At 44.5% G+C, this 22,557-nt stretch overlaps 2 protein-coding genes across 3 annotated transcripts; both read right to left on the bottom strand.

Annotated features, from left to right (window-relative positions):
* Positions 1-827: 827 nt before the first annotated feature.
* Positions 828-11,161, bottom strand: DDX51 (DEAD-box helicase 51). 2 transcript variants are annotated; one of them, XM_064466675.1, is made up of 16 exons: positions 11,065-11,159; positions 10,553-10,917; positions 9,916-10,160; positions 9,639-9,789; positions 8,002-8,147; positions 7,575-7,646; positions 7,280-7,386; positions 6,656-6,764; positions 5,932-6,077; positions 5,067-5,265; positions 4,320-4,435; positions 4,111-4,227; positions 3,085-3,186; positions 2,551-2,614; positions 2,206-2,340; positions 828-1,349 (listed from the first exon to the last, which is right to left on the bottom strand). In XM_064466675.1, exons 1-16 carry the CDS (start codon positions 11,085-11,087, stop codon positions 1,329-1,331), a joined length of 2,118 nt encoding a protein of 705 aa, XP_064322745.1. In that variant the 5' UTR covers positions 11,088-11,159; the 3' UTR covers positions 828-1,328. The 2 variants fall into 2 exon arrangements, with proteins under 2 accessions (XP_064322745.1, XP_064322746.1); XM_064466676.1 differs by lacking the exon at positions 2,206-2,340 and having other exon boundaries at positions 11,065-11,161.
* Positions 11,162-11,772: 611 nt separating this feature from the next.
* Positions 11,773-14,381, bottom strand: MIF (macrophage migration inhibitory factor). Its single transcript, XM_064466681.1, has 3 exons — positions 14,067-14,381; positions 12,889-13,061; positions 11,773-12,034 (listed from the first exon to the last, which is right to left on the bottom strand). The coding sequence occupies exons 1-3, from the start codon at positions 14,172-14,174 to the stop codon at positions 11,968-11,970; spliced, it is 348 nt and encodes a 115-aa protein (XP_064322751.1). The 5' UTR covers positions 14,175-14,381; the 3' UTR covers positions 11,773-11,967.
* Between the last annotated feature and the right edge of the window lie 8,176 nt (positions 14,382-22,557).

Here is a 22,557-nt window from a genome sequence, read left to right as displayed (position 1 = left end):
AGGGCTGCTCGGGCCCCAAGGTAAGGGGCGGTCAGGGCTGTGCCTGGCGGTTTCCAAGCACAGTGGTGATGGCCGCTTTTCCAGGGCAAAGTTCCAACCAGGATCCCCCACCCCGTATTTGAACTTCGGCTTGTCTTAAAAACTGCCCTTAGTTGCTACTGATAAGGAAAATCAAAGCCACACTGCTGGGAAGTAGGTACAAGGGGCAGATCCTTGCTTTTCTCATGGGAGCTCACAGCTCTTGCATAACAGGGCTTTCCATTTCTGCTACTCAGACACCAGCCCAAGCACCTGTGCTATGCAAAAACTGCTTGAGGGGGAGAGAATAGTCACACAGTAAGTGGGCACATGCTACTTCACTGCTGTAAAATAACCCCACGTTGTTCCTGTCTTTACAAGATGCAACCACCCTTCCTGACATCCATCCCTCCACGAGTCCCAGCCCTTCATTTTGCTCCAGTCATGCATTGCTAATGCTGGTGTACATTTGTTTTGGTTTACAAAATAAGCCAGAGCTAGGGCGTTTCCTGCTGAAGGACGCGTAGGGTAGGTGCAGGCTGCAGCTATGTGGTAGCTCCAAGCCTTCTGACAGGGGCAGCTAAAAATATCAGTGGCATGTATCAAATAGAGATTTATGGCTTGCAGTGATACCAGCTGACTCCAGTATACACATATTAGACATCAGACATTTTAGTCTGCATTAACACCAACCTCACAATAATACCTGCTCTTACCATGGGTACTGAATGGTGGAAGGAAACAACATCGGCAAAAAATGACAAGGAAGGCATGAGATTGTAGAAGTGAAAAATCTCTTCAACACTGTCTCCATCCCTCTTATCCAGGAATCTTTATTAGACACTTTAAAAAATATATATAGTATTCATTAAAAGTTGCAGTGACAAGCATTAGTTGTCCCCATTCCGATGCAAGAAGGGCACAGCCCGCAGCTTCAGAGACCAGCAGTTCCATCAGGACCATGCTCAAGAGCTGTGTAACGGCTGTTCTCTTCACTGGTGGTATTTTTACTTATGCCAGTAGGGTATGATGCAAAGGCCTCTTCAAGACAACTGTATCTCAATTTTTTTTTAAACGACTAACTGAACGCTGTTTGCAGTGTCCTTGAAAGGGGAATGAAGCTTCTAATAGCTGACTTTGGATATGATAAGGTTGAGGAGCAAACCATCCAGCTCCATTATGAGAGCTGGACTGAGCCAGGGACTGCATCTCATTGTTTCTGTGCTGGGTAGTAAGTAGTCCATGACCTGGCCTGCTCAGCAGCTTCAGTGCCACAAAACATGACCTTCTCAGCTTCCATTCATTTACACTCATTTCTGTGCTTGTTCGTTCTGTTCAAAATTAAAGTTGAGAAGGTAACTGAAGATGGCCCTGTCTCAGAACCACACAGAAGGGATTTCGGGGAGCAATGGAACAATTTAATAATCCTTTCTGCACCAGTTCTCAAACATTTCTAGTCTGCAACCCAAAAATCATCATTTTTCAGGGACAGTTGTTTATTAGGTGTCCTCAAATTAGAGAGCAGAACACTTGCCCAAATCATACAGCACAGAAAGTCTATTAACGATCCCTAGTCTACCTATCTGGCATGTTAAATGCTACCCTGCTTTTGGCTGAAAGCTCTCAACCTTCCTGCTGCTATATAAAGGAGGGCCAGCATAAAATTCTTCCCTGTCCTGGAATGTCCGACTTCTAGTCAGCATAGCTGACTCTGTAATGACAAAAGGCTTAATTTCTGCATTTTGTTTGCCTTCCTCTGGGTAGCTGCCAAAATCCCAGCTCCAAAGGTAAAGGCAGAATAGAAAAGGAAACACCACAAACCAGATTTGTAGAATAGAATCATAGGATCATTTAGGTTGGAAAAGACCCTTAAGGTTGAGTCCAACAGTAAACCTAACACTGCCAAGTCACCACTAAACCATGTCCCTATATGCCACATCTACGTGTCTTCTAAATACCTCTAGGGATGCTGCCTACCTTCCTTTGAACAGAAAACCTCTTTCTCCCCTCCCCACACTTACGAGTATTTCATAATGATGCACCCAAAAAGACTGCCTTCACACTGAAATGGAAATGTCTTAGTTAAAGAAAAGGATTCTGGACAGTAATACTTGTGCTAGTCATGAGTTACAATAAGCTGTGCAAGCTATCATTTTTTTTGTTTGTTTTCTTCCCTGTTTCAGTTACCTTGACTGTCTTCTCAAGCTTACACAGAGCTTCCTCATATTGCTGCACTAACGGCTTTAATGAGTTGCCCTTCACTGGGTGCTTCTTTATGTCTTGGATGTCGGCATCCTTCAACATCCGCAGAAACCTACGTTCCTACACAACAAAACAGACACAGGAGATGAGACACCCCACTACCTATCAGCTAGAAAATGAGCACATTTTCAAAGGTGCTGCCTAGTCAGGAAACAATTGAAGTTTCCAAGTACAAAGCTCAGCTGACGGGAAAAGGTGGGTAGTGTGAACCATATCTTCCTTATGCCCCTGCATGCATCCTTATCAAATGATGTCACACCAACAACATACCTGAATTCTAAGGACCAAGCTGAAAGCGATGCCCACTTTTCCTGCACGAGCTGTTCTTCCAACTCTGAAATCAGAAAAAGTACCATCAAGTCAGTTTAGCCACAATCTCTGCCATTATCAGCTCCAGGAGTCCGATTCTGAAATTCTCCAGATTTCAGAAAGTCTGAGTTTTCCGAGGTTAGCACAGCAGGACTAGCCATACGTTACAAAGAATTAACATTTCAAAGGCTCATTCACAGCTGCTGAGCCAGCGCAGTTTTCTGAACACCAAGAAACCGAATACTAAAAACCATCCAGGACAGAATTTCTAGCTCCTGTAAAATACATTTTCTGTAACAGGGTGCTAGTTCTCTGCTTCAATACTGCATTACTCTGGTGATGCTATGGGCTTCATTTTGATTAGAACGCTATTTGCGTATTAAAGTAAAAAAAAATATTCGAAGCTAAAAACCCTTTTAAGTGCACGACACCTTTGCTAAATATTTCAAAGTAAGCAAAGCTCAAACATCTTCCTTTTGCTCCTGGTTGTCTTACCTGTGAATGTATGTCCTGATGAACTGAGGTGCATCATAGTTTATTACATAATTCACTCCTTTAACGTCAATCCCTCGTGCAGTGGCATCCGTGCTGATTAACCTGGTTTTAAACGTACAGGTAGTCATTTTCAGATAACATCTCTTGCACTACACGCATAAGTGAAACACAAGTGGACACAGCACAACCCTGTTCAAACTGGGCAGCCAGCCTCTGACCTCTGTGCACAACAGCAGCACCGTAAGTCACTCCTCATTGTCACTGGCATGTTTAGCTGCAGGCAGACCTCCAAGCATAACTACAGGCTTGTCACCTACTGCTGTGCATGAAAAGTTACTGGGTGTTTCCAGGTTCTCCAAGTATGCAACCTGCCAGACACCTCCCACCACTGGAGATGACAAACCTATAGGCTATCTGAACATTTCATAAAGGCACTGAATACAGACAGCGAGGTGCAAAACTCCAGCGAAGATTAATTTAAACACAGGATTTGGATAAAAAGAAAATCCAGAAAATAAATATTTACCTTCCTCTCAGAGACATTCCACAAATGCAATCCCATATAGCTACCAAAATCACAAAGCAAATCAAGCACACGGATAGAAGTATGTATGCCAGTCTGATCAGGGATTTCTTTGGTAGGAAGCACTAATACTATATATAGTTCTAGCATCAACATCCATTTTCTTCCAAAAAGCACCAGACCCCAAGCACAGACATTAAAGTTAATATTTTCAGGACTGTGTGTGTTTTGGAACTATATAAACAAGCAGTTACCTTTACTGCTTGTTACAAAATAACACACGGAAATTCAGATTACAGCTAGATAAGAATAGGCCAAGTTACATGCAGGGGCAACAATTAAAAAGTCACAAGGCCAAGTCTCACACCTATTCTGTTAAGTTGGTTCCTGCATGCTGTTTTACAGAGGGCCCCATTTAACTGTGCTCTTGGTTCTACCTAGCTTTTCACACTGGAAATAGCCTATGTTGGAAGACACGCAGGAAACTCATTGGAGATGCTCACAGTTGTATTTTTCCTTGTTCAAATTCCTTGATGGTTCTCTGTCTCTCATTTGGAGGTAACCGAGAAGAAAATTCAGCCACAGCGACTCCACCAAAGGCTTGAACCAGCAGGAACAATCTGTAGGTAAACAGGATAGAACCAGTCACTTCGTCAGCTTTCTAACATTACTTGGCAGATAACTATTATAGTGATCTCATTAATATATTCACCTGTGAGAAACTTCCCTGGAGTTGGTAAAGCACAACACACGGGTAAATTTCATTGTCAGCATGAAATGCAAGAGGAGCAAAGGCTTGGAATTCAGGTCACATGGCACATAACATTGCTGCAGTTGACAGGGAAGAAGTTCAGAGAGGAAAATTACTTCTTGTCAAGGCTATCTTCTCTGAAACCCACCCACCTGTCTGTGACCTACACAGGCTTGGATGTTTTGCAGCTGACAAATAGCAGCAAAACCAGACCCCACAATGCTACTCCCATTAGAACAGGTCACAGTCATAGGCTGGGAGGATACAACACTAGGTGGAGGTGGGACACCTACGTTGTTCTAACATGCTCACTTCTCCAAAGCAAGTAACAACATGTACTGTGTTCTTGTCTACAGGGTGACCTCTATCTACATGTCTTGAAATGCCTGTTATAATAATAATGTATTAGCACTTATGTAATTTGTAGCTCCAGTCCCCATTGCTTGTAAACTTAATTCTGCACGAAGAGAGTTTAATTAAAAAAAAAAAAGCCAGTCTCAACCAAATGAACACTAAGCAATGAGAAAACAAATGCGCAATGGTAGAGCTCTCTGTATCATAAATACTCCCAATGCCACTTTCTCCCAGCACTGCAATGCAAGGAATCATAGGGAAGACATTTTTTAATAGGGTAAAAACATAACTAGATACTAGATAGAGTTAAGCAAATCTTCAAGTACAATTTATTCAAGAGAATTAATGTCATACCGATAGCCCCTCGGGGAGTGTGTATTTCTTATTAGTGTTTTGTTCAGTCTCTGCTCCATCTCCAAGTATTTTTTTCTCAGAATAGACAGATGTGAAGAGGAGAGGCTGGAATAAGTCCAGCTGCTGCAGTTTCTCTGGGTCCTGGGTCAGCGTGGCTGAAAACAGCAGCTTCTGTAAAGGCATCTGAGGATAGCAGGAGCTGAAATAAATAGCACACAGAAACCAAGCTTTGAGGATGGGACAAAGGAGTTCCTCCACAAGTGCTTTCAGATGTTATTAGGGAATCAATTAATCCTTTTTGATGCTCTTTTCCTCCTCTGGGCCTTTCCTGTAGGTTCTTTTCCACCCTTGGTTTATGGTGGAGTTTAGAGATCAGCACCCTCAACCAACTGCACAACCTGCATCTGTTACCCCTGCACACATCCTTCCATCCTAGTTACCCATGTCCTCATTCTAGCTGCTTCATTCCTTAGTCACTGATCTCCGTTTCTCACACATCTCTACCATGCTGTATGAAAAGAGCAGCTGCACATAGATAATTCCAAGAGTTTTTCTTCAAATCCATTACTCAGCTTGTCAGAGGGCATTATGACAGTTACTGTACAAATGAACCACAGACTTGCAATATTTGTGCGTTCTTTTGAAGCTCCTTTAGTCTAGCTAAGGAAAGCTTGGAGAATACAGTACTTAGGCTTCAGCCTAAAAGTATCAGTATCAGCTAGTTCAGCTGCCTTACTTTGACAGATATTTCTCAGAGCAAGCAAGCTTTGGGAGTGCCTGTGAGGGAGTACTGTGAAGCAGCACAGTGGCATCAAGGTGCCAGTGTCCATGCTACCAGGTCAAAGAAATGCATTTGGCAACTTACCTGGCTGCGGTTATAGGCCCTGGTTTGGTCCTCTGAAAAAACATGTTGGAGCCAGAGTAATTTTCTACTTGGAATGCAGCTTTGACAATTTGGTTCAGGCAGTTTTGGTGCATGTCATCGATCATACGGTCAGCTTCATCTACGATCTGAATTCACAAGGACAAATACCACTACTTGTTAAATACTGTCTAGCATTAGGCAGCTTTTATTTTCCTTTTGTAATATTATCCTTATCAAATGAAGGCAGAAGTTACTACCCCAAAACTGAACTTTGCTTTTATTTCAGTGACTCAGTAGCCAGCCTGATATTCAAACTACGCACATGTTCATCTGCACGTAAATCCAATCCACAACTCCAAATAAAAATCTCCATATCCTAAATAAGATTGCAACTATGTCTCTGCACAGACTCCCATACAGTGGAAGCTACTACAGTGTGATAATTTACCCTACAGTGTGATAATTTATTTGACTGATAAGACTTTACTCTGAGTTTGTGTTTGCAAGATGCTAAGAGAGAAGGGGAAGTGGGGGGATGCTTGGGTGTCACGAGTCAGAATAAAACATCTCATCTTGAGACTGCTGTCTGAGCAATATGGAGTGTTGACCAGGCCCCTACAACAGTGCCAACAGAGATGTATTTATGTATAATGCAAAAACAAAGCAGCAATTACAGCTGTAATGGACCTTGCACTAAGATGGGAGACCTGTGGAGTTCACTCACCAGGAAGCGAAGCTGCGTCAGGCTGAACCCCGGGGTCTGGTTAATGTGATCTGTGAGCCGTCCTGGTGTAGCCACAATAATATCAGCCAGGCTGCAGTAGCCTGTCACTCTGAAAGAACAAGCAGCCCATCAGGAAGTGTCTCCCTACACCATAAAGCAAGTAAGAGATCCTTGGTCAGCTGACCTTAAGATTTTCCTACTATTCACTTAACTGAGAAATAATAAAATTCAAATACGCACTTTACTTTGGAAAGCATACAAAGACAGCACACAATTAAACCCTCATTTTAAACAAAAAATATAATTCTTCACTGCTCTTAGAAAAAGCTTAATTGCAGCAAAATCCCACAAGAATCATTTGTACCTGTGGGTATAACATAAACGTTTGCATTCTACTCAGCTGGTGAAGAACCCCAAAAATCTAGTAAAACATAACAATCACAAAAAAGGGGTAGTAACAGGCAGTTTGACAAGACAGAACAACCCCATCTAGTATATAAACGCACTATCCAAAATCATTATTGCATGATGGTGTGATGGAATAGCCTATATTTTGACCTCTGCTTACTGAGAGTAAATCGTTTACAATCTCTATAAACCTTACCAAAAGATATTTTAACCTACTTTTTCTGGACAAGCATCTCCTGCTCCTTTGAAAAAGATTTCTGTCCAGTAATCAAAACGACCTTCAGACCTGTCCCATCAGTGTAAATGTTGAACACTTTACTCACCTGCAAAGAGATGGGTTTTGTTAGCCACAACAAAATCATTTGAAATAATATTTTCCATTATGCTAACAACATCAAACTCACTAACAGGGTCTTCAACCTGCTTCATGAAACAGCCAAGCGAAGTACTGACTGCACCAGCTTTTTCCCTGGCCCAGTTCTGCTCAAAGAGAAGGTGAAGAGCCACATACCTGTTGTGCCAGTTCTTTGGTGGGCAGAACAACCAGAGCTCGTACCCGGCAAACTACTCGATTGAGCAGAACCTACCAAAACAAAGGCCACATGAGCCCCTGAAAGCAGTGGGGAGAGAAGGGGGTTCTTGCATCTAACCTAGTGAGACAAGATGGGCTTGACATATCCCCACCGAGTTTTATGTTTCCATTTTACTCCCCTCCATCCTCCCAGCTCCTCGTGTTGTGCCTGTTGTCTGAGAAAGGGAGTGGGATGCTGGGATGAAGGGGACTCATACAGCTCCCCGAGACAGGTCTGAGCTAAAAATCTGCTGCTTTGCAGCCACATATTCCTTGGCTTTTTGACCTACTTCTAAGTTCAGGTTTCACTGGAATGAAAGCAATGCCAGCATTTTCCCTACAGATATTTCACTAGAGGTAAACTCACCTGTACTATGGGTATGACAAAAGACAGGGTTTTACCACTGCCAGTAGGTGCTGAGACGCAGATGTCTTTGGGGCGATATCCTCCCTGCCCCATCAAATACCCGTTAGACGCACTCTGTAGAATGGCAGGGATCACCTCTGCCTGAACTGAACAAAAATGAAAACAAACATTAACTGCAGAGTTAACTGGGTTAAAACCAGTGTATCCAGAAAAGCAGTTGTATACAATGAATCTGCTCCCACATCAGTGCTGTTGTTGCTATAGACATAGAGAGGAAGAAATCAAACCCATTTGTTAATAGAGATACTGTCTGGTCTTACCTGGTTCTTCTTCACTCATGGGAGCTTAGTGCTGAACACAGAGATTTCCCTCCCCAAGAATTCAGCTATTTCTAGTGCTCAGCTTGGATGTTACAGTGTTAAATACTGTTTTCAACTCACATCTGTCTTCTCATTCACATGTTAGGATGGCACTGGGCAGACTTAAAACCCAAGAGTATTTGGCTGTAAGCATCCTTTCTTTGAAGTACAAACTACTCTCATATAAACACAAAATATGTAACATGGCCATGCAGCCTTATCTGCCAAGAAGCAAAACGCACAACTTCTATAGGCTTTGGAGTCATTCAGGTTCACTGCAGGAGAGTACACAAAGACTGGAGCAAACAGTCATGCACAGGCAACAGCTTTGGCTGTCATGCATGAACTCTCTCCTTGCCCTGTCCCATGACAAGCGCTGACAAACTCGCCAACTTTGGTTTATCTGTGAGGTTTAGCAGCCAGGGAATCTAGTTCCATGACGAGACCATGCTGAGTGACACATACAATATATGACTTCAGTGGACAGCATCTCTACCAGACAGAGTGTGACACTGCTTGATCTATCTACTACCAAGTGCCGTAAGCTGGACTTGAGTTATGAGAAAACACAAGAAGTTGCTATCAGCAACCTGTTAAGATCTCCCAGAACAAAATAAGTATTTACATTAAAACATTATGTAACAGCGTACTTAAAAAGAGAAGACACAAGCCAGCTTTCCAACATAACCTTGATGAGTCTCTGAGACAACCTAAGCCTCCAGGCTCAGCTGGACCAAGTAATTGGCTGAAGGTGAGGGATCCTGTCTTCCTCCCTTCTGGCCCTCTCCTTATCCTCGCTTCTAGCTGTGCTTTCTACTTATTTAGGAGCTGGCATTTATTGTACTTGTCTACAAAACCAGTAAGATAATGGAAAACCAACAGGTTTTTTTGCCTGAACAGTTTTCTGCTGCTTAAGTAAGTTGAAGGGGTTCCCAGAGAGGTCTAATGAGAAGCAGAGATGGTGGAAGGTAAAGAAGTAAAGCACAAGCCTGGAATAAGGGGAAAAAATGGGAGGACACAAGTAAGACCTCCCTCTTTTGGCAGCTGTGAGCTATTACTTCAGGCCACCATATTTTGTAGAGCTGCATTTGAGACTAGATAACAGATTTCAATTACTCAGATTTGAAAGTGAAGGGTTAAAACTGGTACTATCACACTGATGCATTAAACTTGTTTTTGTTCCATATTTTACCCCACTGACTACATAAAATATACAGCAACAGACTGCAGGAGCTACATAAGTTAATTCAGAAAGACACAAAAACACTGTCAAGGTACCTGGAAAAAACGACTCTATCCCATTCATTTGCAGCTTTTTCAATAGCCTGGGATGAATTCCTGGGACATCTCTGATTTGAACTAAATTATCCTTGATATGTTTTTGCACTAGTTTGGGTTGAGCAAGCCACTGTGGTAAGAAGTGCTGAACCTGAGGTGAGGGAAAGGAGAAAAACCAAAGCATTTCTGCTGTCAAACAGACAATACCATACATAAAATAAGCTGGTAAGGATGCTGCTCCTTCCTGACCATATCAAAATTCAGTCAAGCTAGTTACCTTCTGCACTGGCTTTCTGTCATAGTCTTCAAGAATCACCAAACTGGAGGGTGGAAGATTTGCCTCTTCCTCTGAGGCTGCTAAGGACAGCTCCACCTTTGTGCCTTGATTTCCTTCAGCTCTTCCACTGGATTTTTTCTCCCTTGTTTCAGCACCCTGTGTTTCCTTGTCTGCCTTCTTCCTGTTTGAAGACTTATTTTTAAGGTTGCTTCTGTTTTCCTGTTGTTTGATGTCTTCTTCAGAATCTGGAATTTGGATAACAGGAATACAAAGCTACGGGTCAGAACGTGCTACAGAAAAGGGATGTTAGAAACATTTTGTAACATAGGACTTAAGTGACAACTTGCAAGCTCCTCTTTCTTCCTAAATCTGAGTGCCAAAGCCAAAACTTCCTTTGCTGGTATGGAAGCAATTGAAGACTGAGGTGACGTGCTTCCCTCCTTCCCTTACACTAAGCTGACCCTAAAAGTTTGCAATATGGAACTTTCCTCTAAAAAAGGGAATTACTTTGGGAACATATCAAGCAGAGGAAAACAAAATTTACTATCAGGTAAATTCAGCAAGCTACTTAAAGGGCAGCTTGCACCTAATCATCTGTTGAGAACTGTTGACAGAAATGACCCCAGTTTATTGTTACCCGCTTCAGTCGTCTCTTGAGACGCTTTCGGTTTTATTCTATTTTCTTTCTTCTTTGATGGAGTGTTGCTATCTGCTGCCTCCTCAGTATCCGCTCTTTCTTCAGAAGACCTGCGAGGCTGTTGCTTCTTCTTTAGCTTCTTCTGTCCGTGCGCACAGGACTGCTCTTCACATGTCCTCTTTCTTCTTCCTCCTCCGGGCTCGCCCCCGCCGGGCAGCTCGCCTTCCCCTCGCTCGGGCCGCGCCTCCTGCTGCTTCTTCAGCTGCCGGACCCTCGCCTGCTGGCGCAGCCGCTCCAGTAGGACCCGAGCCCGATCCTCCGCCTCGGCCACCGCCGCCTCCGCCTCCTCCTCCCCACCACCATACCTGAAACAGCCCAGACAAAACCTCCTCAGGCACAAGCTGCCGCCACCACCAGGCCCGTCCGGCCAGGCGCCCTCCGCTCGAGTCCCTGCCACGGGGGGACGCCGAGACGCGTCTCCCGGAGCCAACCCGGGCCGGGGCCGAACGTACCTGTTGATGCAGAAGAGCGCCATGGACCGCCGCGCCGGCCGGGCGCACGGAGATGGCGTCACGGAGTCGCGTGGCGCAGGCGGAAGGCTCCACAAGGCGCGGGGGCGGGCAGTCATGGGGAAATGGTGAGGGGATTAGAGTACCTCACTGGCGGCCCCCCTCCAGCCCAGCATGGCGGGAGCGCGGCCCTGAAACACTGAGGCCTAAGACAGGAGAACATCACTGCGGGGGCGGGCCGGCAGCCAGTACACAGGCTCACCACAGCACCGAGGGCAAGCCCTGCCTGCCTGAAGGGTGCCGACGAAAGCAATGCAGATAGCAGTGAAAGCACTCCTTCCTTGCTTGCTTAGCCCCACACAGCTAGCACTGTGGTAGAGAAAGGTCTCCCTGAAGCAGCAGGCACAGGGCTGGCCCAAGGACCGCTTCCACTGTGGCAATGGAGGACACAGTGGGGGAAAAAAAAAACCCTCCAAGGGCAACAAGAAGCCCTGAAGGCACCTACAGCCTCTGGAACCCAGCAAGGTACAAATCATCCTGGACTGCTGTCAGGCACCTGCCACTCAATCTAACCGTACTGTGAAATACCATGTCTGCAAAACAGAAGCAAACCCAGTGTTCCTTTTGTTTGCTTTAGCAATCAGAATGAAACAGGTATGTTGCCAATTGTGCAACTCCATCCCCAACCTGCCAAAGCCTACACCAGACAGCTTACTTCTAAACCTTTATTTGCTTTCTACACAGAGAAAAAGAGGAATGTTGAAGTAGCAATATTTAAACACACTAGCAGGGAGCCATCAATCTGAGAGTGCCTAAATGCAACACGGCCATTCATGCAGTGGTCTCTGCTAAGGGGCAGGATGAGGATAGGTCCAGAAGCCGCCTCTTCAGACAGACAGCAGAGCTCTATGCAAAGGTGGAGCCATTCCAGCCCACGTTGGCAGCATTCATGTCAAAGTAGTTGATGTACACCCTGCAGAAGAGACACAGGGAGACACAAACAGTGACCTTATTAACTCATTTATGTAAGTAATGAGTGAGACAGTACAACAGGACAGAGACAGTGCTTCCCATTCCTCAGAAGACATGTCAACTTCTTTTTCACTGAAACCTAACTTATTTCGCTGGTAGAACCTCCAAACAGTCAATATACTTCAGAGTCCCTGGAACTGTACTTTTTTTCTTCTTTAAAGCACAAACCCTTCCTCAATCAGCAACTGTCCAGAGACCTGCTTTTGATTACCAGCCTGTCAAGAATTTCCAGAGATAAAACCTTTTTGTTTCTGAGTGCTGTAGTCCTTCACATGTGTCAGACAGAGAAGCAGCCTTACAAAAGCCAAGCAGGCCCTCAGGGCCAGTTCTGCACTTCTCCCTTCCAACCCCAGTATGTCAGAGTCAGGAGGTTCTTCCCGTCCTTCACCACTGCATGCAGACACACTCCAAAGGCTGTGAGGGAGCTGTTCACAGCCTGTTGGTTTCTACTTTGCCTGTCAGCTCCAGCCTGTTACTGCCCTCCTCCCTTGTGCTGTCAGCCTCCAGTCACGAGAGGACACCACACGTCGGCAGCAAAAACCACGCTGTACAACTTGTCAGTCCTATGGGATTTTTTCCTGCTCTGAGAACAGGAAACCATTTAACACAGGACTCTCAAGGGAAAGACGTAGGCATCAAACTCTTAACAGGCCATGAAAATGCCACAAATGATCACTTTGTATTTTCCTCAAATATGTGGACTTATTCCCAGCTTTTTTGTATTTTTAAATTAACTTTTTAGAACGGTTTCAGAGTCAAATAAACAGGGTTAATAACAGCATGTCCCAGGCTTACCTGTCTGCAGATACATGCAAGTGCTTAGAGATCAGATCACACAGGAGCTTGGTGTAAGTCTTGTTCTGCTGCCCTCCTATTTTGCCGATGCTGTACAGGCTGCAGAGCGCACAGGGATCAGTGGAGCCCCCAAACGACATCATTTGGTCAGGTATGATGTGCACAGCGATGTACTGCAGTAAGACAACAAACCATTACAGGATACCTCACCTTCCCTCTCCTGATACACACTTGCTTTAGATACCAACTTCAAACAGCACGGCTGTGTGCTGTATTGCAGCCCAGGCAGCTCATCAGCGCTGTCCTCTGCACACTTCTGAGGGTCAGGCGCTGAAGCCCACATGGGTGGCATGGCAGCGCATGCTGCAGGGATTGCCGTGAGCCTGGCTCTCAGCTTTAGGAACAAAGGTTGCGCTTGTGTAAAGCCACAGGCAAGACAGGTACTCCTGCCGACCACAGCACTGCAACTGCACAGGGCAAAGAGCACATGGCTAGAGAGAAAGGCTTTAAAGCTAATTGTGTACCAGAATTCACACCCTCAAATCACTGACTGAGCCACCGGGCCTGTCTAGGAACACATCTGCAGTTCACCCCTATCGGCTTTGACTTCTCTGGCTGTAGTGGTCTGGTCCAAGAGGGGCCGTATCCCATCCTGGAATAACCAAAAGCAGCCCAGCTCACTGCCTGCTACTTTGCTTTGCCAGAGACTCGCCTGCCTGGCAGGCACCGGCACTTCCCCCGGGCATGCCACTGGCGCCGCTCCGCGGCTGAAATCCCGGCTCCCGGGCACAGGCGCAGACCAAAGCCCGGCGTTGAGGCTATTCGAGCATCGAGCTTCCCGGAGTCCAGGTCGCTGCTCCAGCAGGCCGCGCCGGCGGCCTGGGCGGCCGCGCAGCCGAGGGACGGGCTGCAGCGCACCGGGGCCCTGCACCGCGGCTCCAGCGGCGGGCTGCGGGCGGGGGGACGGGCACAGGGCCTGCCCGGGAGCGGCTAGTGCCCGCAGGCACCGCGCGTCCGCAGCGGCTTCCCCTGGGCGCCCGCCGTCCACCTGCCTCCCGTCAGCGCTAGCCGCCACACGCGTGTTCGCCCCGCTCCCACCCCGCCGCCGTCCCGGGACGGCCCCCGCTCTCGCCGGGCCGCGGCCCTCCGCCAGCACCGGCCCCGCCGCCCGCCCTCACCTGCGCGGGCTTGCCGGTGGCCTTGGCCAGCTGCTGGGTGAGGTCGCCTAACAGGCTGTCGGGCACGGCGTCCTTGCAGATGTTGGTCTGGATGGCAAACATGGGCATGATGGCGGCGGCGAAAGCGGCAGCGGCAGGACGGGGCAGAATGGCGGCGGCAGCGCTTTTAGTACGCGCGGGTCTGCGCCGGCCTTAAAGGAGCCGCGCCCGGCGGGGCGGGGCACGAGCGCAGGAGAAAGGCTGCTTGCCCAATTCGCTGCCCGCGCTTTGGCTTACGGCCTCCCTGCCGCGGCGGCGGCCCGGTCGGAACTCTCCCCTTTTTCCGCCGTTATTCGTTTGCTGTGTTACTACTATTGAGCATTTATTTGTGGGCATGTTGTAGTCTTATCCCCGGAGCTGAGTTCTGCCGCACTGGGCAGTTCATATATTACCTGGCTTCAGCGCGTGTGGTACTACCGCTGTTCACACCCGCTGGCTTTTTCAGGATCAGGGCCAAAAAGGGCTAGAGGCCCTAGCTTGGCGGTTGCAAAAAGGGATACTTGCCCTGGCTCCGAAAATAATTTTTTTCTTCTGCAAAATAAAGGCACACTTATGTGTTTTTTGTTTTATCTATGCATAGCTTTAACATGATGTAAGCAGAAACGTCTGACTTGCTGGCATGTTAATGATTCTCTAACGTTTTTCAGTCCAGTTGAAACTGATCTATTACTCCTCAGCATCCTCATTTTTACATCATATTTTTCTACTGGGAAAAGGCAGAAGTGATAATTTTTTTTGCTTGGAAACGAAATGGTGTATGTCAACCCAGAGGTGAGGGGTGGCCTGAGAGACAAGCCTTTGCCGGGCTGTGTGATGCGATGTAGGCTGCAGAGGGCACAACTCCCCACCCTGCCTCTTACACTGCTGTGACTGCAGAGTAGCGCTCTGCTGTGCTGCTTGAAATGACTCAGGGGAAGGCTAAAGAGGATCAGGCCCAGGGCCTGTTCCACACAGATATTTTACACGCAGGAATCAAGCACACCTTAGCTTTTAACAAAGTCCCAGCGCTGTGCTGCTAGAAAGCTTGACCATACACATTACACATGCGAACACACATAGCCCTGAACAAAGAATGAGGGATGGTATTGTATGGGAACACTTTGGAGTAGCAAGGATATAGTGCTGAGAACTGGCAGGACTGGAGCACTTATTTTTTTAACATAGCTATTAAGAACTGTTATGATTAATTTAGCCTTCAAAGGAATTTTAATCAAAGTTGACAATTTATTGAATAGAGACAAGCAAGCAGCGCTGGATGCACGGGGGATCCTTCCGCCTAACGTGCATACCGTCATACGATACTACAGGGTTTATATTCAGTTACTTAATTAATAACAATTAGTAAAAACACGCCTAAGTTTACACTCTTTGGTCAGTGATAAGCATTCCACTTGCCGTTGGTCAGCCGTATTTAAATTAGCCACGCTTGCCATGTAGATGAGCACGCATGCTCTTTACAGGTGTGGGGGGGCAAGTCTTTTTGGTCCTGAATTGGGTCGGTGGTCGCAATCTCCCCCTGCCGGAATTACCTTTCCCCCAGTTTTCATGCTTCAGCGCCTCCTGAGCCAAGAAGTCCCCTGTTATCACTGCTGGCTGATTTGTGGCCTTCCCTTATCTTCTTTCTCTCCTTTGTAGCAAGATGTTTCCACTGTTAGTCCTTGAAGTTACTGAGTTGTATCCTTTTAGGAGGCCTCTTGACAATGAAGCATTCATTGCTAATGCCGTCTTGTCTGGCCTAAGCATTATTTATTATCTTGTTAAAATTCTCAGGTGTTAGTTTCTACTCCTAACTAAAATTCTTTCTTAACAATTAACTACACAAATTGTCAATCAACATCCCAACCATTAAGACAGTTAACAATTCAATTGAACACTGAACGGCCTCTCCGTTACACAAGCACAAACAGAACGGTCAAATGCTAGAGGGTCACACTTCACCGTGTGACTCTAGCATTGTTCCATATTGACACGAATCAGATGAACACATTTTACAATCCCTCATCTTTTCTTTTTATGGCATTGATTCGTGTTTTTGTTTCCAATCTAGTCAATACTTGCTGAATTGGTATCAATTTTGGGTCTTCTTTTGTCTTTATTATCATCAAGGAATGAGTTTTCTTTTCCCTTGTTTCTGGATCAACAGGTATTGCAGTTATCTGCATTCCTTGTATAACCGAGTGTATTAGTCTAGTAAAACAGGGTATTAAACATGGAATTACTAACAGTCCTCCACATATTCCCAGTACAGCTATTCCAATTTTAGTAAGCCAATTACCATCCATAAAGTTCCACCCTAATTCTCCTAGATTGATTCCATTCCAAGTTTGAACTGGGACGTGTGCGATTTTCTTAATTTCTTTTACAAGTTCATTTACAGCTTTTCCTTCATCATCTATTTCTAGACAACAGTTACTAAGGTTAAATTTTCCACACACTCCTCCTTCTTGTGCTAGCAAATAATCTAAAGCTAAGCGGTTTTGATACAAAGCAGTTCTCATTTTGGTGTTCTGTTTTGCAATTAATCCAAGTGCATCTCCAGTCTTATTTACAACTATTTCTACCACAGCCTGTAATCTAATTATTCTATTTAACATATATATTGGGGTCCTGTAGCCCCAAGATCCATCTTCTGCCCATGTAGCTGGATCATAATAAGCAATAATCCTCTCCGGAGGCCATTCATTATCTTTCCAATTTCCAATTTGTAAGCTCCGCTTGTGACGCCTTTTTCTTAACTCATCAGCCTCAACATACACTTGGACTCCCAGTCGCTCTCCCTGACTTATGGGTAACAGGAAAAAACTGGGTCTTATAGTTCCCAATACACAAGATCCTGTCCAATTCTTTGGCAAATATGCATAAGCCAGTTTGCCGCAAATCCAATACTGTCCTTCAGGAGCTGGCCAACCTTTTGGTATATTTGTTCCATTGGTCCAATTCTTAGATTGATCATTCATCTCCAGTGGGTTTCCCTACTTATCCCAATTGTTCTGAGTTTCATTCCATAGGTAACTTCCCTCATACTCTAGATTACCTACTGGTCTTCCATTGTCTTTTAGATTCTGCCAGCAACTCTTTCCAATTATACTTGTCTGAAGCACCCATTGTTGTTTCCTATTACTCTTTCCCATTGTTTTCCAGACTTGGGGGTTACTTATATTGCTCTCCATAGCCTCCCATGGCCATCGTTCACCTTGGTTTGTCCCACCACAAACATAACAATTGGTTACATTCAGTGACTTCGCAATGTTTTCAGCAAGATTTACAAATAGATTTTTAGCAACTGTGGGAATTTCATATTTTACCCCTGTTTCTATTTCATGATAAAATGAGTTAAATAACAATTTATGCTGCACCGATTCTCTTGTCTTTTCTTTTATTTCAATACTAATAACTACACCTGGATCTTCTCCAAGTCCATATATCTTGAGTCCAATTCTGGTTATTTTTTTCTGTTTCCACATTTCCAAATTTGTAAGGGTTAAATTTACTAGATTGCAGGTACGGGTTGTACAATTACTGTCTGTTTGCACCCTTGTGATTGAAGCTTGTAAATTCCCACATTGGCTATCATATCCCCAGCCTGCGGTATCCCAACATACACAAGACCATCCCCTTCTTCCACACAGGTGTGCTGATTGATATCTCGCTGTTTGACTAGGTACATAATCAGGATTTATTTGACATTGATGTCCACCTGGGCAAATGTATTTCGGTTGCTTATTATAGTACCGTCTCCACAATAAACTCCCACAATTAGTATCTAGATCATCATCTATAATGTCACATGCATCAAAAATTATCGACACCGATGTGCTCAAAGTGGCTATAACTTTACTAGTTCCAATTAGTCTTCCTATTTCCGAATTTGTCTTCATTTCTACCCAATATTGATAAGGAAGTTCTTTTGGATCATAGCATATGGTCCTGTTACCTTCTCTGCATAAAGCATACTGGGTCAGATTATGAATGCAGCTTCCTATTTCCTGGCCTTTACAGTCGTAGACAGTATGATATACCAAAGTTTGGGAACTTATCCGTCCCCTTCTAGTGGTTACCACACATTGACTGCAGTTGTTTGTCACAGCCAGGGTTAAGGAACTCACCCCAAGCAGGACTAGAAGAGGTCCGGTAAGGGCCATAGTGATTGGCGGTCACGGCCCAAAGGGGTTGCAGCCCTTGGCAGACCTTTTCAGACCATAGCACCGGTTCCCTATCCGGTCTTGCCCTCTTCCTTAATCTTAAGGGGTGTTGTTTCCTGAGTTCTTAAATGTATTTAAGGATTCGTATGCTATGTCTGAAAGAAATCCAGGGTATACCATGGATAGCCTATTGCTATTCCCAGGAACCAATATTTAACTGATCCTTGTTATTGACAAATTGTCTCCCCTAATGGGTATTCATTTAGGAGCTTCTCCGTTTACCAATTCTACAGGAGTAGTCACAATAAAATTCCCACAGCAACTTGGCTTATGTTCCTTGACGATGTCCTCGTCAGGTTCTTCTGATGGTTAGCTTAGTTTCTCCGGGTTCAGATGTGACTGTCCACTCCTTCACTGGACCTTTCACTCGCGACACATGTGTCCACCCTTTTTCAGCAGTTCTCACAGCCGTTTCTGTAGTTAATAAAACAAGGAAAGGTCCTTCCCAAAGGGGAGATAAGTTTCTTTCTTTCCATGTTCTTATTAGAACCTTATCTCCTGGTTCTAACTGATGAATTGCAAATCCTAAAGGTGGTGTCTGGGCCACCATCCCAATCTCCCTTAACTCTTTTAATCTTTTTCCAATGGTAATTATATATTTTTGGATACTATGGTCTTCAATTATATTATTCCCCAAAGGCATCCCCTGAAAGTAGGGCATGCCATATAACATCTCATATGGTGATAATCCAGTCTCACTGTATGGTTTAGTTCTTATATTTAACAGTGCCAATGGTAAGCATTTTGTCCAAGGCATTTGTGTCTCAATCATCAGTTTAGCCAATTGTTGTTTTATTGTTTGATTCATTCTTTCTACCTTCCCTGAACTTTGTGGGTGCCATGGAGTGTGGTATTCCCACTGAATGTCCAATGATTGACATAATAGTTTTATTATTTTGGAAGTAAAGTGTGTGCCCTGGTCAGAATCAATGTACTGGATTATCCCATATCTAGGTATCAAATGTTCCAATAAAATTTTTACCACCATCTGTGCTGTAGCCCGTGCTACAGGGTAAGCCTCTACCCATTGTGTCAAATGATCTACTATTACCAATAAATATTTTATTCTCCCTACTTTAGGTAGTTCAGTAAAATCTATTTGTACTTTCTCGAAAGGTCTGTAAGCTGTTTTTCTCCCTCCTATTGCTACTTGTCGAAACACTTTCTTATTTACCTTTTGACAAGTTAAGCATCCTTGTGTAATCTGCTTTGCTATTTCAAAAATCCCAATACAGCCAAATTGTTTAAGGAAATGATCACTTAACGCCTTTGTACCCCAATGTGTTTGCGCATGCAAACGTTCCAATATTTGTCTGGCATAGGCTTTTGGCAGAATTTCTCTCCGGTCAGGCAATATCCATTTTCCTTGTTCTAACTTAGCCCCTATTTTTTTCCATTTTTATCTTTTCTTCAGGGGCAAACTTCTTCTCTTTCTTCTCCTGTGTTTTTTGCTGATGTCCTCCTGTGTTTGTACTACATTAATTTTAGCGGCCCTAGTCCTCAGGGCTGCTTCCTGGGCCTCTTTATCCACTAAATTATTCCCTACCTCCTTGGGTAATGTAAAATCTTGTAAGATTTTCTCTAAAGTTTGTCCAAATAGATTTGGTGACTCTGTAAACCCCTGTGGTAGCACAGTCCACCTTAATTGTTGTTTTCATCCTGTTTCGGGGTCCTCCCACTCAAAGGCAAAATAATTTCTGGATTCCTCATCCAGAGGACAGGCCCAAAAAGCATCCTTTAAATCTATTACACTATACCAAGTATATCTAGGAGAAATATGACTCAGTAAAGTGTAAGGATTTGCCACCACAGGGAACTTAGTGATCGTTTGCTGATTTACAGCTCTTAAATCCTGTACCATTTTGTATGAGCCATCCGGTTTCTTTACAGGGAGGATGGGTGTATTATGGGGTGACATACATGGTTCCAAAGTTCCTTTTTCCAGAAGTCCGTCAACTACAGGTTTTAATCCTTTTCGGCCCTACCTGGGTATAGGATATTGCTTGATTCTAATTGGGCGATAAGGATCTATAATTTGAACACTTATGGGGTTTATTTCTATCTTTCCAATTTCCCCTTCTTTATACCACACTGAGGGGTTAACAGCTTCTTCGTCTTTTTGTGTTAAAGTGTATAATTTAATCTGCAATTTATCTCCTTTACTCTGAATGCCCAAATTTAACTTCAAAATCAAATCCTTTCCTAATAAATTGTACTCCGCTTCAGGGAGCAAAAGTAAATCATTAAGGCAAATTTTCTTTTCTGTCTCTATTTCTACATCTTTCAAAATTGGTACTTTAAAAGGTTCTCCTTTTGCCCCAACTACAGACATATAGCTCTTCCCTTTTTCTATTCCTTTTGGAAGTTTTTGAATGGTTGATTTCTCAGCTCCTGTATCTACTAAAAATAAAACTTCCTCTTTATGGGGACCAATTAATAATTTTATCAAGGGCTCTGTTGATGTTGGAGTCTCCAGAAGATATAGCCCCTGACACCCCTATTCTTCTTTAAACATTCTCTCATCTTGTTCCCGTTTTCGGCAGTTCTTCTGAACGTGTCCTCTCTTGTTACAGTAGTAACAGACGGGAGTTGTAAATCTCTCTCGGTAAGGTTGTCGCGGGGGTGTCTGCTCTATTTTTTTTTCCCTTTTCTCTCCAGACGGAGTCTTATTTTTCTGACTTTCTCTTACTGCTGCTACAAAAATTTTTGCTTTTGCTTTCTGTTTTTCTTCATCCCTTCTAACATAAACTTTTTGGGCTTCTCTAAGTAACTCCTCTAATCCTCTTTCTTGCCAGTCTTCCAGCTTTTCTAATTTCCTTCTTATATCCCCCCCAAGATTTAGCTACGAATTGTGTTCTAAGGAGTGCGGTCCCAGCCACTGTATTCGGATCAATTCCAGAATACATTTGTAAGCTTTTCCTCAACCTCTCCAACCATTCTGTTGGAGATTCTTCTTTTCCTTGTTGTTCATTAAATGCTTTATTAATGTTTTGCCCTCGGGGAACCGCTTCCCTTATTCCCTGTATGATTAATGTTCTCAAATCCCTCATATTCTGTCTTCCTTGAGGCTGTTGATGATCCTAGTGGGGATCCACATTTGGCCATTTCTGATCTCCCGGGAGCCCTGCCTGATTCTGTCTTTCCCAAATCCTTATTCCAACTTGTCTAATCATTCCCCTTTCTTCAGCAGTAAATAGGATTCCTAAAATGGACTGTATTTCTTCCCAGGTATAAGTATTGGGGCCTAGGAATTGATCTAGTTTTTCAGATACTCCGAGGGGATCATCTAATAGGGTCCCCATTTCTTTCTTAAAGTTTCTTACATCTGTGGTATTTAATGGGACTGCCACAAACCCGATGCCTCCCTGATTGCCTCCGAGGGGTACCTCTCGTAAGGGATATAGACAAGCCCCCTCAGATACGGCAGTCCTACTTCTCGTACATGCAGCCGGTGGTTTATCTAATTCCGGTGCTGTTGGTGGGGGAGGCAGGGATAACGGTGGGACTGGTGGAGATACTACGGCCACTGGAGGGGAAGCCGCTGCCAGAGGTGAATTATTAGGATATGGGGGCGGCAGGTTATCCAGTGGTTCCCATTTATCATCTTTTTCCCTTCCTTTTTCATTTTTATCTCCTTCTTCTTCCTCAAAGTTTTCATCTCTTTTCTTTAATGTAAGTATTGAGGCTGGAAAAGGACGTGAAGTCCTGATCCATAATTCTGCATATTCACTTTCCTCCTGACTAAAAGGTTCCTTTGAATTAACATATATATTCAAGGCCTGGCAAATCCAGTCTTCAAAAGATCTAAAAAACAGGCCAAAAGACAAGTGGTCTTAAAGGTTTCTTCGGCCATTCAACCATACAATATTGAACTAATTTTAATTTACTTTTTCCTTTTCTGGGGCCCCTTTCATTCCAATTTCTAATCATTATTCCCAATGGACTTTCTGATGGTATGTCTGGTAATTTGCTCCCTTTCTTCTGGTCCTGGGTCCTCGAATTTGTCTGACCCATCTAGGAATTTTACTGTGGCAATTCCTACAGCCCTTGGTTACCGGTAAGAGTGTCTTGCAGGGGGTTTAGGACCTATCACCCACCCACGAATCCTATAGGAATCGCTTCGGTCCTTCACCGGCCAAGTCCCTCGCGGGAGATTGGAACCGCGGTTAGAAGACCTCCACAATCACTTCAGAACTAGGTTCTGTCTCAGTCACACTCTTACATACACAGGCAACCGAATCCCACCCAAC

The sequence above is a fragment of the Phalacrocorax carbo genome, chromosome 15, assembly GCF_963921805.1.
Source record: "Phalacrocorax carbo chromosome 15, bPhaCar2.1, whole genome shotgun sequence".
NCBI classification, from domain to species: domain Eukaryota; kingdom Metazoa; phylum Chordata; class Aves; order Suliformes; family Phalacrocoracidae; genus Phalacrocorax; species Phalacrocorax carbo.
The sequence above is the reverse complement of the archived record's forward strand: the minus strand, read 5'-3'. Positions and strand labels throughout refer to the sequence as shown.

Bases quoted from the DNA above. Each gene is read 5' to 3' on its own strand.
- DDX51 (XM_064466675.1), bottom strand. From the start codon at position 11,087: ATGGCGCTCTTCTGCATCAACAG. The intron at 2,615-3,084 runs GTAAGACAACCA...TTCTGATTTCAG, and splicing joins ATCAGGACATACATTCACAG to AGTTGGAAGAACAGCTCGTG. The intron at 2,341-2,550 runs GTATGTTGTTGG...TTTGTTGTGTAG, and splicing joins GCTTGGTCCTTAGAATTCAG to GAACGTAGGTTTCTGCGGAT.
- MIF (XM_064466681.1), bottom strand. From the start codon at position 14,174: ATGCCCATGTTTGCCATCCAGACCAACATCTGCAAGGACGCCGTGCCC. The intron at 13,062-14,066 runs GTGAGGGCGGGC...GTCTTACTGCAG, and splicing joins CCACCGGCAAGCCCGCGCAG to TACATCGCTGTGCACATCAT. The intron at 12,035-12,888 runs GTAAGCCTGGGA...TCTCTTCTGCAG, and splicing joins TTGCATGTATCTGCAGACAG to GGTGTACATCAACTACTTTG.